The sequence below is a fragment of the Myxocyprinus asiaticus genome, chromosome 39, assembly GCF_019703515.2.
Source record: "Myxocyprinus asiaticus isolate MX2 ecotype Aquarium Trade chromosome 39, UBuf_Myxa_2, whole genome shotgun sequence".
In the NCBI taxonomy this organism is placed as follows: Eukaryota; Metazoa; Chordata; class Actinopteri; order Cypriniformes; family Catostomidae; genus Myxocyprinus; species Myxocyprinus asiaticus.
In genome coordinates, this window is record NC_059382.1 from 21701116 (window position 1) to 21717294 (window position 16179).

General features: G+C 38.3%; 1 protein-coding gene across 4 annotated transcripts in view; it reads right to left on the bottom strand.

The window, feature by feature from the left end:
* supt5h (SPT5 homolog, DSIF elongation factor subunit) overlaps positions 1-16179 on the bottom strand; it is a 30444-nt gene that overhangs the window by 12485 nt on the left and 1780 nt on the right. For 2 of the 4 annotated variants that reach the window (XM_051678834.1, XM_051678837.1), the window contains exons 3-21: positions 15309-15468; positions 15106-15171; positions 13354-13423; positions 13192-13260; positions 12954-13019; positions 12838-12868; positions 12676-12744; positions 12168-12419; positions 11296-11385; positions 11134-11204; positions 10942-11047; positions 10738-10831; positions 10484-10620; positions 9514-9669; positions 9242-9388; positions 6906-7052; positions 6663-6788; positions 6492-6576; positions 5972-6076 (exon numbers count right to left, since the gene is read on the bottom strand). In XM_051678834.1, the coding sequence (XP_051534794.1) occupies positions 5972-6076; positions 6492-6576; positions 6663-6788; positions 6906-7052; positions 9242-9388; positions 9514-9669; positions 10484-10620; positions 10738-10831; positions 10942-11047; positions 11134-11204; positions 11296-11385; positions 12168-12419; positions 12676-12744; positions 12838-12868; positions 12954-13019; positions 13192-13260; positions 13354-13423; positions 15106-15171; positions 15309-15468 (2047 nt within the window). Of the gene's footprint in view, positions 1-5971; positions 6077-6491; positions 6577-6662; positions 6789-6905; positions 7053-9241; positions 9389-9513; positions 9670-10483; positions 10621-10737; positions 10832-10941; positions 11048-11133; positions 11205-11295; positions 11386-12167; positions 12420-12675; positions 12745-12837; positions 12869-12953; positions 13020-13191; positions 13261-13353; positions 13424-13914; positions 15172-15308; positions 15469-16179 lie in introns of those variants that run through there. The other 2 variants (XM_051678835.1, XM_051678836.1) reach the window with 2 other exon arrangements.

Sequence of the window (16179 nt, forward strand, 5' to 3'; positions counted from 1 at the left end):
ATCGCTTCAAAATTGCCAAGATGTAAATTTATGCACTTCTCAGCAGCAGCGAGTGTCACCATTGTTGTATAAAGCTTCTCCGATGTAAACCTTAACAACTGTCTTCAACCCCACTGAGATGCAGGTGCGCGCTGACATGACGGCTCTGTTTTTCGCTCGCATGTGTGCATAATGCACATAATGTATGTGTCCTCCCGTGAGAGCTTAAGAGAGGGGGAGGGAGGTGCGATGTTGATTTCCACAGATATTTCAGATAATATAGAAACTGTTGTATTGATCAAGTGTATCTAGCTTTGATACAGCTCAAGCCTTCTTTGCTATTTCGAAAACGTCACTTTAGAACTAGCATCAGAGGATGCGCTGCTTTTCGGCATTAGAATAACAACGTAGTGTGTGTGTGTGTGGGTGGGTACATATGTATGTGTGTGAGCGCGTGTAAGTGCGGGTGAGATGAGGAGCGTGACGACGCTTTTCAACTGAAATTGAAATAAATGTAGGATATTATAGACATTGTTTGACGTTCTTAACCGATTTACTTTAACCAATGTCTTGGTTTATGTGGTTATTTTGCGGTGGTAGCATATACAGTGTGTGTGTGGGTGAGACGAGAGCGAGAGAGAGAGAGCGAGCCCAAGGACGCTTTTCAATCGAAATTTAAATAAATTTAGGATATTATAGACATTGTCATTCTTATCTGATATACTTAAGTGCATTCAGTAGTCCAGTAGAGCCAATTTAAAAAGTTTTACAAAGGGTAAGAGGGGAGTTAATCCCAGCACTCTCCAATCCCGTGATCCACATTAAAGATGATGGCGTCACTGTGCGAGCGCGCCGTATAATGGTGTGTTCAGACCAGAGGCATCGAGAGCGTCAAATCGACCGGAAGTCATTCATTTTCTATGGCAGCCAGCGTCTCTCTGCGGCGAGAAGCGGTGCGTCCATAGCCGGCACGTCTTGGCCGTTGTGGGCCTCAGAGGAAAGTTCAAGTGCGGGCAACATTATGGTAATGAGATTTGAAGCGGTTTGGCGGCAACCTATTGGAATATAGAAGTGCTCCGCTCTAGCGAAGTCTAGAGAACACAACAGTGTAAACTTTGGTTCCCACCAAACAATAGTTCCGAAGACAAAATGGAGAAGAAACTAATTATTGCCATGGCGGGTTTTTCCGTAATATACGATCTGTCCCTGTTTGCTTACAGGGATATAAATACAACATTTTAAAAAATTATGCGTGGACAAAGGTATCTGAAATTGTTGGTGTGCCAGGTGAGTTGATGAAGTGGATATTATGGTTTATATAATATTATATATAATATATTGCATGCTAATTTTGGCGCCATAGCATGCAAATCCGTGCTGCCTGATCAATCGGTAACACATTTATACCATCAGTGTTTGTCTTTTTATATTTAATTACTTTCTGCCATCGATCGATTTCTTACTTTCACATTTAAAAGATTTCATGAGGATATACGCTACGTGTGACAGGTCGGCAAAAAGATACCGGTCGACATGTCTGGATGTTTTGCGGCCCCTTTAAATATAGTTCACAGAAGTAAGCATTCCGAACAAATGTTGCCGCCTATTTCAACTACGTCAGAGCGTCCACGAATCTTCGATAGCGTTGTTGGCATGGCAGCCAGAGCGAATTTTGACTCTCTAGCCTCCTCTGGTCTGAACGTACGGTAAGGGTGCGCGCCAGGACTTGGATAGTTCGTCATGAACTTCAGGGAAGAATGAGGCAGATTTGAGGGACGCTGCCATTTGACGGCGTCCGGACTGCTGGAACCATTTATCGAGGCAAGATTGTTCAGGTTCCTCTGGAGGAGACCACTCAAGATGAAGCTCTTAGAACGCCCTTGTAAGGACGCGGTGCATCTCCCTGTCAGTGGCGCGTGCACGTTCCTCGCCCTCGCTGGGGGGAGGGGCAGCAGCATCACCCACTGACCACTCGCCTGATGCAGCGAGAGACATGACATAGGTTGTGTAAGAAGGCACTCCCCATATGTGTAGCTACGCAATGTCAAGTGTACTGAGTCGTAAGAGAACTGACGATTACAGCATTCAATTTAAGTCTACTGCTGTTGCGTTAACGGTTTCTATTTAGAACGTGTTTTTACAGCGGTTAATTTTCAAACCAATCCCAGACGTGTGCGCTGAGCAATGAAACGACAATGGCCAATCAGAGATGCAGTGAGTCTACAGTCCAATCAGTCACTACAACCAATCCTTATGCGCAAGTTTTAAATAGTCTGACGTCCAGATGCTTGCTTACAGTATGTTTCATCTCTGTTTGTGATGGCACATGAAAATTAGTGCTAAAGAAACATCATCTGACACTCGAAAAGAAGCTGTAGAGCAAAGGTGGGCAATTTTGAATTATTTTACATTTGTTGCATGCTGCACTTTTTTATTTACCATAGGTAAACAAACCACAAACGAGCAACGCAACAAAACTAAAATGATCCCGACCGTTATAATCAAGGTACAGGGTCTAAAATAAGTGATTTATTGTGTTGTTTAAACTGTTATATTTATTATGAGAGCATTTGTGAGTGCAGAACAGGAGTGTTTGAATATTGTTGCATTGCTCTATTTTTGTGTGCAATTATTAAAAAAGAATAACAGTTGAATTTATTTATTACACAGCCATAAAGTGGCTTTTTTGAAGTCAGCTTGTTTTGGATGTTTTTGGCATAGAAAAAGTTCTTGAACTTCATATTTCACAGGCCATCGTCATTGTTATCGCGTCTGCTCAAATAAATATTTGACCCACAACAGCGGTTGTTAGATTGAAATTGTAACTAATCACACAAACTCCCAAACCGGCTGATCTTACCTTCCAAAGTGCAACCGCTGTGACAGATTTGAGGCCAAATATGATCTAACGATGATCTTATGTGAACAAGATCACAATACGGGATTTTAAATGCAGTAAGTAACTTCAATCTAAATCGGCTGTTCAGTTTGTCTATTGAATATGTCAAATATTATCATTTACTGTATGTGGACCAATAATTTAAGCAGCAAAGACACATATTGCATGTCTGATGGTAGTTTTTGAGTTTTTATGCCACATTCTTCAGGCTTTGGAAATGTGCGAGGATGTGAAAACATTAACATGATACATGACACACAGGCATATTGACTGAAATTAAAAATGGTTTTGTCAATAGTTCAGAAAGAACCTACATAAACGTCTTTACTGTAAACCATAGATATACCTTTATAATAACATTTAGTAACATTAACACATTATTACAGTATTTAATGCTTAAAATAAACTGCAGCCCATAACCACCTGCTGTTCTTAAGAACTTGCAAGCATGGTTGCCTGCTTAGTGATGTCACAGTAATTTCATCTATTATTTGTCATTAATAATCGCGATTACAATATCAAGGGCAATAATCAACAATTATGATTTTTGTCATAATTGTGCAGCCCTAGTGTACACTCACATGAGATGAAGACTGTACTCATAATAGTTTTCTATAAAAAGTGTTTTATTCTACATGGTGCGAGTCACCCCTTCAATGTGTTTCACCATGTTGAAATCACATGACCCACGGAGTTTCACTAAACGTCGAAGAGAATCCTCACACACATTGGCTGCCGCCTGTGTAGATACACTTGGCAATGCTTAGAACATTGTTGTTTGGTGACGCAAAGAGCAAAAAGAATCAGAATGAGCTTTATTGTCAAGTATGCTTACACACACAAGGAATCTGTCATGGGGACAGAACACAATGGAACATACTGTGCAAAAGTTTTAGGCACTTGTGAAAAATGTTGTATAGTGAGGATGTCAAAAATAATGCCATAAATAGTTTTCATTTATCAATTAACATCATACAAAGTCCAGTAAACAAAGCAAAATCAATATTTGGTGTGGCCACCTTTGCCTTTAAAACAGCCCCAATTCTCCTAGATACACCTGGACACAGTTTTTCTTGGTTGTTGGCAGATAGGAAGTACCAAGTTTCTTGGAGAATTCGCCACAGTTCTTCTATCTATTTAGGCTGTCTCAATTGCTTCTGTCTCTCCATGTATTCCCAGACTGACTCGATGTGCAGTGGGGGGCACTGTGGGGGCCATGCAGAGTGCCCTGTTCTTCTATTCTAATCTTTTCTATTTGCTAAAGGAATGTTTGGGAGTCTAAAATGTATTTTTCCTATTGACATACTAAAGCTGTAGATATAAATAATCATCTTATGACAAATGTTTTTGTGAAACAGCTTAAGTGCCTAAAACTTGTGCACAGTACTGTACTTATTTATTGTGCTTTAGGCAGCTGAGACAATGGGAGATCCAGTAGCTGTACTGCCGAAGAAGTAAAAAAGGTCTGAAGCAACTTGCTTCAAGCAAGAAGACAGAAAAACTGGCAAAGGCAAAAAATGGTAACGGAAAGGCATCTACGTCTTCATTAGTTTAGTGCAAAGTAGCTTGGTACAGCGATTGTTGTGGATTTTGTGTAAACCATGATGTTGGTTGCTTGGAAATGAAACGACTTCTTCAAATACAGTATTTATGGACATGCTAAATTTGATCATTAAATACAATTCTAATCTTTCCTTTACCATAACATTCTGTATCGCTAGTTAACTGAGGTTTATTTTACGCTAAGCAGTTCTCTAATAAAGGTAATAACGGTCTTTAGAAATAACGTGAAACGTTGACAGTCTCCAAAGATTATTGATATGAGGGACAATTATAATCTATCCTTAACAGTTGAAGCATGTTCACTTGATTTCTGACGTTTGTTTATAGGCAAAGTAATTATATTATAGAAGTAATAAATAACTTTTGAAATTACCTAAAATGCTGACATTTTCCAGATGCAAATGATATTCCAAAGCTGGCGGAGGCAGCAGAGACGATCATGCTGATCCATGTCGAAAGATAGCAGTATAACGTCTAACACCACTGTAACATCGGGACTTAAAGTACCCAAAGAAGAGCAATGCTAACGCTTGCTAGAGAACTAATGAATGCCCCTTTAACCAATGTCTTTTTTTTAATTGGTTGAATGAATGAATGAATGAATGTTACATTTATATAACGCTTTTTCTGACACTACACTCAAAGCGCTTTACACAGTGAATAGGAGACTCTCCTCAACACCCACCAGTGTGCAGCATCCACCTGGATGATGTGACAGCAGCCAAAGTGCACCAGTACACTCACCACACACCAGCTATTGGTGGAGAGGATAGAGGAGAGTGATACAGCCTGGATGGGGGTTATTAGGAGGCCAAGATTGATAAGGGCCAATGGGGGGAATATGGTCAGGTCAACGGGGTTACACCCCTACTCTTTTCGAGAAGTGTCCTGAGATTTTTAATGACCACAGAGAGTCAGGACCTCAGTGTAACTCTCATCCGAAGGATGGTGCCTTTTTACAGTACAGTGTCCCCGTCACTTTACTGGGGCATTAGGACCCACACTGCTGGCCTCCATAATACAAGAGGTTTTCCACTGGAGGTCTTTCATCCAGGTACTGATCAGGCTCAGCCCTGCTTAGCTTCAGTGGGTAACCGGTCTTGAGCTACAGAGTGATATGGCTGTTGGTTATTTTGTTGTGGTAGCCTGTAGAGCTCTTTGAAATATATGAAATAATTTGCGAAGTGATATGGAACTGTTATGCGGTCAAGACCTGGAAATACTTCATAGCTGTGCGTTTATTTGAAAAATAATTGCACACCTTATAACGTCCTTCAACCAATCAGAATCAAGCAAGCATTCAACAGACCCTAGGTATAAAAAAAGTTATAAACTTGCACATCCACCCACGTAAAAGTGATTCACAGTAAACTCGTGGCTTATGGGAGTACAGAAGATACCAAGTGTATTTTAATGTCAAGAACCTAAGATTACAAATCTATTCCAGTATATTTTTGTTAGGAAATTCTGGGAGGTACACATGTTCATTACATTATGTGCAAACACAAAATGCACCCAAATATCTCCTACCTTTGTATGGTCCCTGGGATATACGGACAGTCTGGCCAATCAGATCATTGTCTCGTCGTCCACGGCCCCGACCCATGCCTCCACCTCCTCCTCTATGCTGCTGACCTGGAGAGGACCCAAGTTCAAAATACAAAATTGATAACACTCAAAAGCCACATATGCACAATAACTATTAGACAGACCGCATATACAGAATATAAAGTCGCAAGGTAGATGGCAATGAGACACATTATTGGAAACCTGGATCAACCTGGGGACTTATGATGACAGCTCAAAGATCGTTTCTTTATTCAACGGGATGTGGAGGCTGAAGATCAAGTTCACCTATTAACATTAACCAACGGGCCTGTACACACTAGGTGACATCAGCCGAAAAGATGGATCAAGTAATTATATTTTGATAAAAGATTATGAACACAAACATTTCTGTTTGGAATACCGTGCACAAGACCAGGGAACTGTATTAGGAAAGTAAATTGGGTAAATTATGATTTCACATTAATTACGGGTTATAACTCACCACCTCCTCCTGGGTGCATTGGGCTGCTGATCCGTGGACTCATTGGAGCAAAGCCTCCCACTGTGAAATTGGTCACATCTCTGGGCTTTGGGAACAAGAGGGGACCATTTTATGATAAGGAAGTTGGGAAAAAATATGCTTTGTCCCCAAATGGAGTTAGACGGGGCCTACCTTTGAGCCCCCCGCTAGAACGAGGTGGCGTGTCTTACAGACAAACATGCCTCCATTCTCAACTAGCTTCTTACAGTGAAGAAATGCAAAGCCTCTGAAGAGATGGCGGATTTCACCTTCACGGCCCTGACAAACAGAACACACTGATGGATGAGAGGGTTGAAGTATATGCCATAAATCCAAAGTAAAATATTAACTTTCTCCTGTAGTTGTCAGCCATTCCCATGCTTCTCTAGTATTTACCGAGTGAGGTCCATCGATGACTTTCACAATATCCTTCACGTGGATGTTGTTTTGCTCAGAGTCAAGAGCGACAGCGAAGCGGTTGTCCTTCCGTCGGTTCACTGCCTGATGCCGCACTGTTAAAACTTTCCCGTGCATGTTCAGAACCTAAAAATGAGCAATTTTGAAAAAGAACAAAGAGGTACTATAAGAGGGAGATGGACCACTCATAGAAAAATTAATCTGAGAAATCACAATGCTCAATATGGCAGCTATAGGAAAAAGTTAAAAGAGACAATCGCCTTATTGGCAGTGTTAATCTTAACACAGATGTTTATGCAAGTCATAATTATTGTCTTTAGACACAAATGTCCTTTAAATTTAGTCAATATTTTGTCATGTCATACTCATTAATTTTAGTCCATTTGACTGCATAAAATGGCATAAAATTTTAAGGCCAAATTATACTTCAGTCTTCCGTGTTCTGAAATCGGATTGCGTACAGTATGCGTGACACAAATATCATTAGCACGACACGCGGACAGTCCTCGCCACATGCTTCTGGCATTGAATGCACTAAGAGTATAACAAAGCAGTCATAGTGCACGTGTCGAACGTGTGATTTGCATATGGTCAAAAAGAAAGTATACTTTGAAAGTCTTAGGGCTTGACCATGTGCGAGACGATCCGATAAGTGAAAAAACAAAGCATACTGTGCCTTTAGTCAACAAAAACAACATTTTAGTTGACGATAATGTAGTTGCTGATAATGTGCAAAATGACCAATTTTTTTCTTTCTAGATTTCTTCAAAAAACATTGATCCGGAATTGTTAATATCTAGCAGCATTATTTTTGGTCACATTTTCATTAACAGTATGTTTTAATTAAAATCCTTCAATTATTGTCATGATGCTTATTTTTTCATCTAGTCTTTATCACTGACAAAATATATAAAAACCCATTTTCAGCATTTATTTTGCTGACAAGATTAAAAGCACCCGCATACTCGGCAAAGTGCTTCTTCGTTCTTTGCTCAGAGCCAAAATGAAGTTAGAAACAGCTGAGCAATGACATACTGTTTGCGAACATTCAGGCACCAGCCACAATGCTGGAGGAGGCATTTAGATGAGCATTTCAATATGAAAACGCTCAAGACTACATGTAAAACATCAACTAATATGACATTAAATAGAGTTATCAATGACTGCATGCCTCATTCTATGAGTAGAATTCACGAGATCAGTTAAAGCAGTTTTATCTACTCGATGATGATTTAAAGTAATATATATGCAGTAGATAATATGCAATTTGTAATGTTTACCTTTAGCATTCATGCGCTAACACGCTACACTTGGCCATAATATGCACCAATTACACTGTTATTGTAATTTATGATGACACTGATACTACTGCAAAAATGGGTGTATATAAGAGTGTTAATGGGTAGAATACAAACAAAAGAATGATAGGCATTTCTTACTTTGGGCAGCTGTGTGAATGGCTTTTGGCTGCAGATGGTACACAAGTGAAGCAGCATTTCAAACAATAGAGTGAATGGGCACTTAAGAGTGTTTGTGTAGATTTGATTCCTTTTGTAGTATAATTAAACTAAAACTAAAAATCTCATGACATGGTCTTGGAAAATGTGTCAATGAGAACGATCGCACAGTAAATTTGCACCAGCTTGCTAATAACTGCACGCAGGTGTGTTCATGTTGACTGATTTTAACTGACTGAATGGGAATTAGTTGTTGGCCTCAAAGAAGGTAGAGCTCAAGGTCACAACTACTAATGACGTGGACCAATGGCTGTAAGAAGTTGTTTAGCAGCCGTTAAGAAGTTTTCCTAAAAGATTCTCCTGGTGAGCGGTTACGAACCACCAAACTAAATTTAAAAAAACCTTCTCTTTTGCCAGATTTTGTTCTTAATAATGCCACACCACTTCGTTCTTTGATTTCGTAGGATGTGTGCAGAGGCCTTAACACTGCTTATTGGTAAAGACTTCGCTGGGTCTTTTTGCTCTTGAATGCGCATAGTGCAGACAATTTTTTTCTTTTTAGCCCGATAGGAGCAAAAGCAGCATGATTTATCAAACCACTGTTGTCATATCTTACTGAAATGTGGTACTGAAGCATAAACATAATAATCAGCCTCTCTCCATACAAGTAGATAGGAGTTGTACTTGCATGAATATAAAATATCTGCCATAGGGCGTTCCCAAGATGGCCACAGAATAAAATGACTTGCTTTAAAGGGACTGTGCTATTGCTTAGAAAAACTGAATCCACTAAAAGTGTACTATAAGATTCTGCTGATGGGATCACACTGTAACTTCCTGGTTTCATTGGGATTTTACCTGGAAGGTCTCTCTCTCCAGCCTGACAATAACACCCACAGTTTGGGGGTCTAACTGTACCAGCTCTCCCCACTCATGCTGACCTCCTGCATCTACACCTGAGGCAGTCTCAGAGCACAGCTGCAGGTCCCGCGGCAAGACCTTCAACTGGAACAAAAAGACACATAATCAGACATGTAGAGAACACACACACTGACTGCAGTTTATTGTGTTTTTCTATACAGGTATGATTGCTTGTAAAAACCTGGATGGAACTGTTTGGTGAAACTTACCTCATGCATGGTGAGGTCAGAGAAAAGAATGACAAAGTTCTCCTCCACTCGGACTATGAGGCCTGTGTCACCTTCAAAACGCCCCGCGATAACCTTCACGTGGTCGCCCATACGAAAGTACTTCCTCAACTCGTGAGCTGGAAACTCAAGAGGGTCCTAATCAAAGACAATGAGATATAAAGCAGAGCTTTAATTTTCTTTGCTCATGTGAAATACAAAAGACTTGTACTATATAGACATTCTCTAATGCAAACTTCCTTACTAGGAAGCCAAGCTTAAAAAAACAGGTCAAAATTCATTATGTCATCACAGGAGATTTTAGGCAGAGATGTAAAAGTGAAAGTTTACCCAAAAATTTAAAAATTTGGTTATTATTTACTCACCCCTTGTTCCAAATCCAATTACTTTTTTTTTCTTCGTGGAATACAAAATAAGTTAGGCAGAATGACAGCTTTTGTCACCTGTCAGTGTCACAGTATGGTAAAAAATTATGCTTTGAAAGTGAATGGTGACTGAGGCCAACATTCTGCCTAACATCTCTTTTTGTGTTTCACAGAAGAAACTCATACAGGTTTGAAACAAGAGAATAAGTAAATTATGACAGATTTTGTTATGTTTGGTTGAACTCTCAATATAAATATCAATGCCTATTTAATATTAAGCATTTTGGCAAGGTGTTATTTCACTTTTGAAGAGGTTAGCAATCATAACCAAAGTCATTTACATATAGAAGTCTTAAAGGTACAGTAGCAAAAGGGTCCAAGAGAGGATGGGAAATGGTCATGTCAAACTAACATGCATCTGTTTTTAATTTTGTGTGGAAGAAGCCCCTTTAATGGCTCATTAAGGCTTCGAGTCAATGAAGCTTAAACTCAGAGAAACAGAATAAGAGGTGCCATGATACACTTATTTGCCTCTTGATACTGACTGACAAGGTATTAATACTGTAAACTTGTGCCAATTTGCTCACCTTGAGGTCCTCATGCTTAGGCATGATGGTAATCTTGTTACCATCAACACTCAGGATTTTGCCCTGAAGGTTGATCAATTCTCCCTCACACACCTCCACATTGTCTCCTGACTGAAGATTATGTTCTCGCTCTTTACCTGTGGAAGAAAAAAAAAAAAAAAAAAAAACCTGATCAAATTTGTTTTCCAAAAAGATTTTCTTAGATCTATGGATTGAGCAATCAGCCAAAATGGACAAAGACAAGCTGGTTGTACCTGTGGTCTCTGTGACCACTTCCAGGTCAATACCCTCAGGTTGGTCCTCAAACTTCTCCAGCTCTGACAGTGTGGGTTTGACCCCTTCTGTGATCTACAGCAGAAGACGAAACAGTGTAGGTCGTGAACAAATAAGGAACTGTTTGACAAAATAAACAGGCCTAGAACTATTATAATTAAATCAATTAGTGTGAAGGCTCTTACCACAGCAGACATGGCAAAACTTTTGAACAGGAAACCTTTGCGGCTGTAGCGGTTGCCTTCAAATATCATGAAATCACCATCATGGCTGACCTCACCACCAATAGACCTGTTGAGCAGAGCGCAAATGTCAATAAGGCTGACATGCGTCAGTGGTTTTCGATTTTTAGCGTCAAATTTTTTTTTTATCCTTACCTGATCTTTTCAGCATCAAAAAGCCTCTGAGCAGGTCTCTTAAACTTCTTTCTCTTTGCAAACCAGTCTTTCTGCAAAACAAACAATAAAGACAGGGTCACATCACTAAAAGATCACAATTGATAACTCTATCATGATTATCATTGTTGTGTTGGACCCCACCATGCTCATCCTTGCTTTGATTCGGTCCAAATCAATACGAGGAATCATTTTCAGCGAGATCGTGTTTTGGCTCGGTTCGACATAGTCCACCTTTCAAAGGCAAATAAACAAAACAAAAATCACCAAGACACATAATGCTGCTTTTACACCCACAAAGAACTCCTAACGTCAATGTAATTCAAGTGAACGCAAAGACATGAGCATTATTAAATCAACACTTTCAGGATACATTTCCTTAATGACATTGGGGCGTTTAAAGGGTTAGTTCTCCCAAAAATGAAAATTCTCTCACTATTTACTTACCCTCATGTCATCTCAGATGGGTATGACTTTCTGTCTTCAGCAGAACACAAACGAAGATTTTTAGAAAATATTTCAGCTCTGTGTGTCCATACAATGCAAGTGAATGGTGATCAGACCTTTGTAGCTCTAAAAATCACAAAGGAAACGTAAAAGTAATCCAGACAACTCCAGTGGTTAAATCCATATTTTCAGAAGCGATATAATAGATGTGGGTGAGAAACAGAACAATTTTTAAGTCCTTTTTTACTCTAAATCTCCACTTTAACTTTCACTTTCAGATGTGAAAGTGAAGATTTAGAGTAAAAAAAGGACTTAAATCTTGACCTGTTTCTCACCCACATCTATTATATCGCTTCTGAAAATATGGATTTAACCACTGGAGTTTTATGGCTTTCTTCTATGTTTCCTTTGTGATTTTTGGAGCTACAAAGGTCTGATCACCATTCACTTGCATTGTATGGACCTACAGAGCTGAGATATTCTTCTAAAAATATTTGTGTTCTGCTGAAGCTATTTTTGAAATGTTTTTGGTGAACTATCCCTTTAACCTAGTCTTTTGGGGTACCCACCTGGGCAATGTCATCTTTATAAAGGCCTCTCTTAAGACGAACCCAAGACTTGGGCTTTAGGTTAGTCACTTCCTTAACCACTTTCAGGACATCTGTCATCTCTTTAATAGGCACCATCTGCTGGTTCCAGAATCCCATGCGCAGGTTGCCAATACCCTCAATGGCAGCCTTGACATGGGTCTGTTTATATGCCTCCACGTAGATATAACCTTTGACATGCTCAGGGGCCACCACGGATTTTATTTGAAGTGGCTGTGTCGAGAAAAACGGACAACATAGATCACAGATCTTTAAGTAAACTTCAACATATTCTGCAAAAAGAAACGTAAATCTCAACTGTATGTCCATCGGTGCTGCATTTGAACATTTTTACAGTGGGGTCCAAAGGTCTGAGACCACAAAGAAAATCTAATTTAATCCTGGAAATAAGCTAAATTTCAGGATTTTGAAAAATGTATTGAAACAAGCAGAACTCAGATAAGGAAATAAGGAACATTGGAAAACCTACTGTGTCCGTGCATTGATAAGCAATGAATTTCCGCATCAGGGCGATGGCGGTTGCTCTCTCCTCTCCAATCTACAGAGAAACAGGAGAAGAATTAAACCCTGCTCATATAGTCTCCTCATCACACCACCATAGGGTAACACGCTACATATTTCTAGTACTAACCTTACATTTAACAGTCCACAAATTAGGATCCCTGTAAAAGAACATATCATAATAGATAATACATATTCAATTCACTATGTTTCTTTTTCTGATCAATAAATACAATTTTGACATACTTGACACCAGGAAGCAACTGTTGCTGGGTGATGTCATCAGAAAGATCTTCAGAGCCACCATAGAAACTGGTGTAAATAAAACAAACAAACAAACATATTAAACGAACAGAAAGAAAACCTGTTTGTTCCATTTTTTTTTCTTTTTTTTTAAAGAACAAGCACAGAGCCTAAATCTACACTAAACTTACATTCCTTGAATTCCAACAAGAAAAAGTGTACTTGAACTCGATTGACTTACTGCTCGCCTCCTGAGGACTTGGCATATTTCCTCATGTAGTATTCCCCCAGAGCTTCCTCTCGTGAGTCCCTGAAAGCATCAAGATGGGGGAAAAAACACTTATTTTTAAGATCTACATTCCTTAGATCTTCAGTGCAGATTTAGCCATGTCTACTGTCACACCTCCAGAGATTCTGCAACCTCCTGGAACCAGAGTGATCCTCATCCAGAACTACATGGTCAATGTTGGAAACTAAAAGAAGGAAATTTAACAAACAATTTAATCATAAAAATATATAATGCATAGATAATAAAATAAATAATGAATGGCTCAACAATAAGGATGGCCCAGGGTTAATGTGTTTGAGTTTCGGGCCAGATTATGGAACCGTCATTTGCAATTGAACATTATCTTTAGCAGGCTGACATAGATAAAGTTTTGTCGAAATTGTAAGAATGATTTGAGATAGTCTTCTAAGAAAATTTGAACTACTATTGAAGAAAATATCTCATTGTTGAGCCTTGAAATGACATGCGGTTAGCAAGAAGAAAAAACACTGCAAAAACCGTCACTTAAGACAATAATTTGTTAGATCATGAAGTTTAAAAGATAGATAATCAATAAAAATAATCACAACACCCGGTTAAAAATATCACAACTTGTTAAAGTCTATGAAAACAGAACGTTGTTACATAAAAATATCTACGCACAATCTATGCATACAAGAAAGTTTAAACACATACCTTCAGCCTCCTCTGCTCAAATCCAGTGTTGATTTGCAGAGGGAGGAACATGAGCCATAATAAATGTCAAATGCACAGAGCAAATGCAGGAAGGAGTACACAGAAATAAAAAAAAAAAGGGGAATATTACCACTGATGGACAAGCTTTCACAACATTTGACATATTTTGAAGATGGAAACTACGTGATGCTGATGTCATGTCACTGTTAGCTGATGCAATACAATAAGTAGATGCAAATACTATAAAAAAAAAAAAAATGAAGATTTGGGTTTTCTTTAATGTTTAAAGGAGCATTTTCAGGCAAATGATCATATTTTATTCCCTTTTTGAACTCGATTAGCCTACCCCCCATGTACAGACCCCTGTTAACCTATCAATGACACGTGCATTTTACATTTTTAGCCTATATGAGCAGCCTTTATTAACCTTACCCTTACTGAAAATGTAAAAAAAAAAAAAAAAAAAAAAAAAAAAACAAATTCAGAAAAAAGAAAACTAAAAATGTATTTGCCGTCCATGCTCCTTGTTAGAAATGTAAGTAAATTAGACAAACAGCTTTAAACATCACAGACAAATGTTAGAGGGGGTGCAAAATATGGGCATGGATTTTAATGTGAAACAATGATCTGAGAATTAACCAATTCAATTAGACAGAAAACAAAGAAATCTGGAGTTGGTTTACCGTTAACTGAAGGAGGCATGCACAAGAAATAAAGAATCAATGAGCGCAGAGCATACATTCAAATAACTGCATCAATTTCAACAATGTTTTACACTACATTAAATTCAGTTCATTATTATTTTAGCAATAAATGCCTCCATTTAATTACATTTGTTTAGCCACAATGCATATGAATTTACAGTACATAACAGCCACGTATAAACAGATATCACATCTCTAACTCACTAAAACACTTAAAACAGACCTATTTAGGGGGCAGTATCTTAATAATGTAGGCCTATTTCATTTCAGTAGTAACGATTCTGCACTACATTCAGAGAGACAATTCAATGAATACCCGTGTTTTAAAGATTCTGGAAACATCTGTTACTCTCCAAAATATTTCTACTAAAGTATGAGAAATCTGAACAGTAAATATCTAATAAATAAGTAATCCAGAGTAAGCATTGCAATTACAAGAAAACATGCACAAATTAATGTTCACAAAGGGCCTTTTGTAATTGCTCACCTTTCTCCAAGATGTCTTCAGCTCCGTCCTCCCATGGATCTTCATCTTCATACTCGTCATCAACATCTAGTCAAAGAGGGAACAAAAGACACAGCATAGCTTTTAGATTATGTCAGGTATGCAACAAAAAACAAAAAAAGTGTCACTATCAAAGATGTTGTATATTGGATAAATATACAAGATACTGTAAGGAATTTTCTAACCGGCTTCGTCCAAAATGAAGCCACCGTGCCGAGGTTTTTTCCTGGGCCTGTCATCGTCCTCTTCTTCCTCTTCATCATATTCCTCCTCATCCTCCAAATCTTCTCCCTCCTCCTCAGCAGCCTTGTCACTGCCAGCTAAACTCCTCTGTTCTTCCTCATCCTTACAAATGAACAAAAAACGGTCATAATAATAAAACCGTTTAGTCTCAGCCTCAGAGAACTGAGAGTTGGACAATCAAATAGTGTTGTAAAATATATGAAATATTAAGTTGCACTGAAAAAAACAACAACATCAACAACAAAAAACATTTTTTTGGCTCACCAACCATAACGTATAAAAATAAATAGCTTCTACTATGTAATGTACATATTTATAAACTTTTTAGCTTTACTTAATTTTCATTTACTGTATGTAAAATATACATTTTAAGGTGAACTTACAGGGTTACATAAAGTAAATTAATTATTGTGAGTTTCTTGAATTTCTTTACCTTACAAATCCATAAAATTAAGATTTTAAGTACTAGTACTACTAACTCAAAAGATTCAAGTACAGAAATTAGGCTGTGGGGAATACCCATAAGCCCCCTGTGCTTGAATAACTAAGCATGTTAGTTTGGACAAAAGGAATTAAGGGGGTATTTAATTATTTTTTATTAAGAATTCATAGATTTGAGCTATTTTTAGTATTAAAATAACTTCGACTATAAATATCTGATTAGTGTGCCATAAGTGGTCAACTTGGATCCCGTACAATTCATGTAATTTGTGAATTTGCAGAGCTAAAGTGCAGGTTTATGTGCACTTCTTTTGGGCAATCAAATTTAATGCCTGACCTAAAATCATTTAAGTTGAATGAACTGATACATTT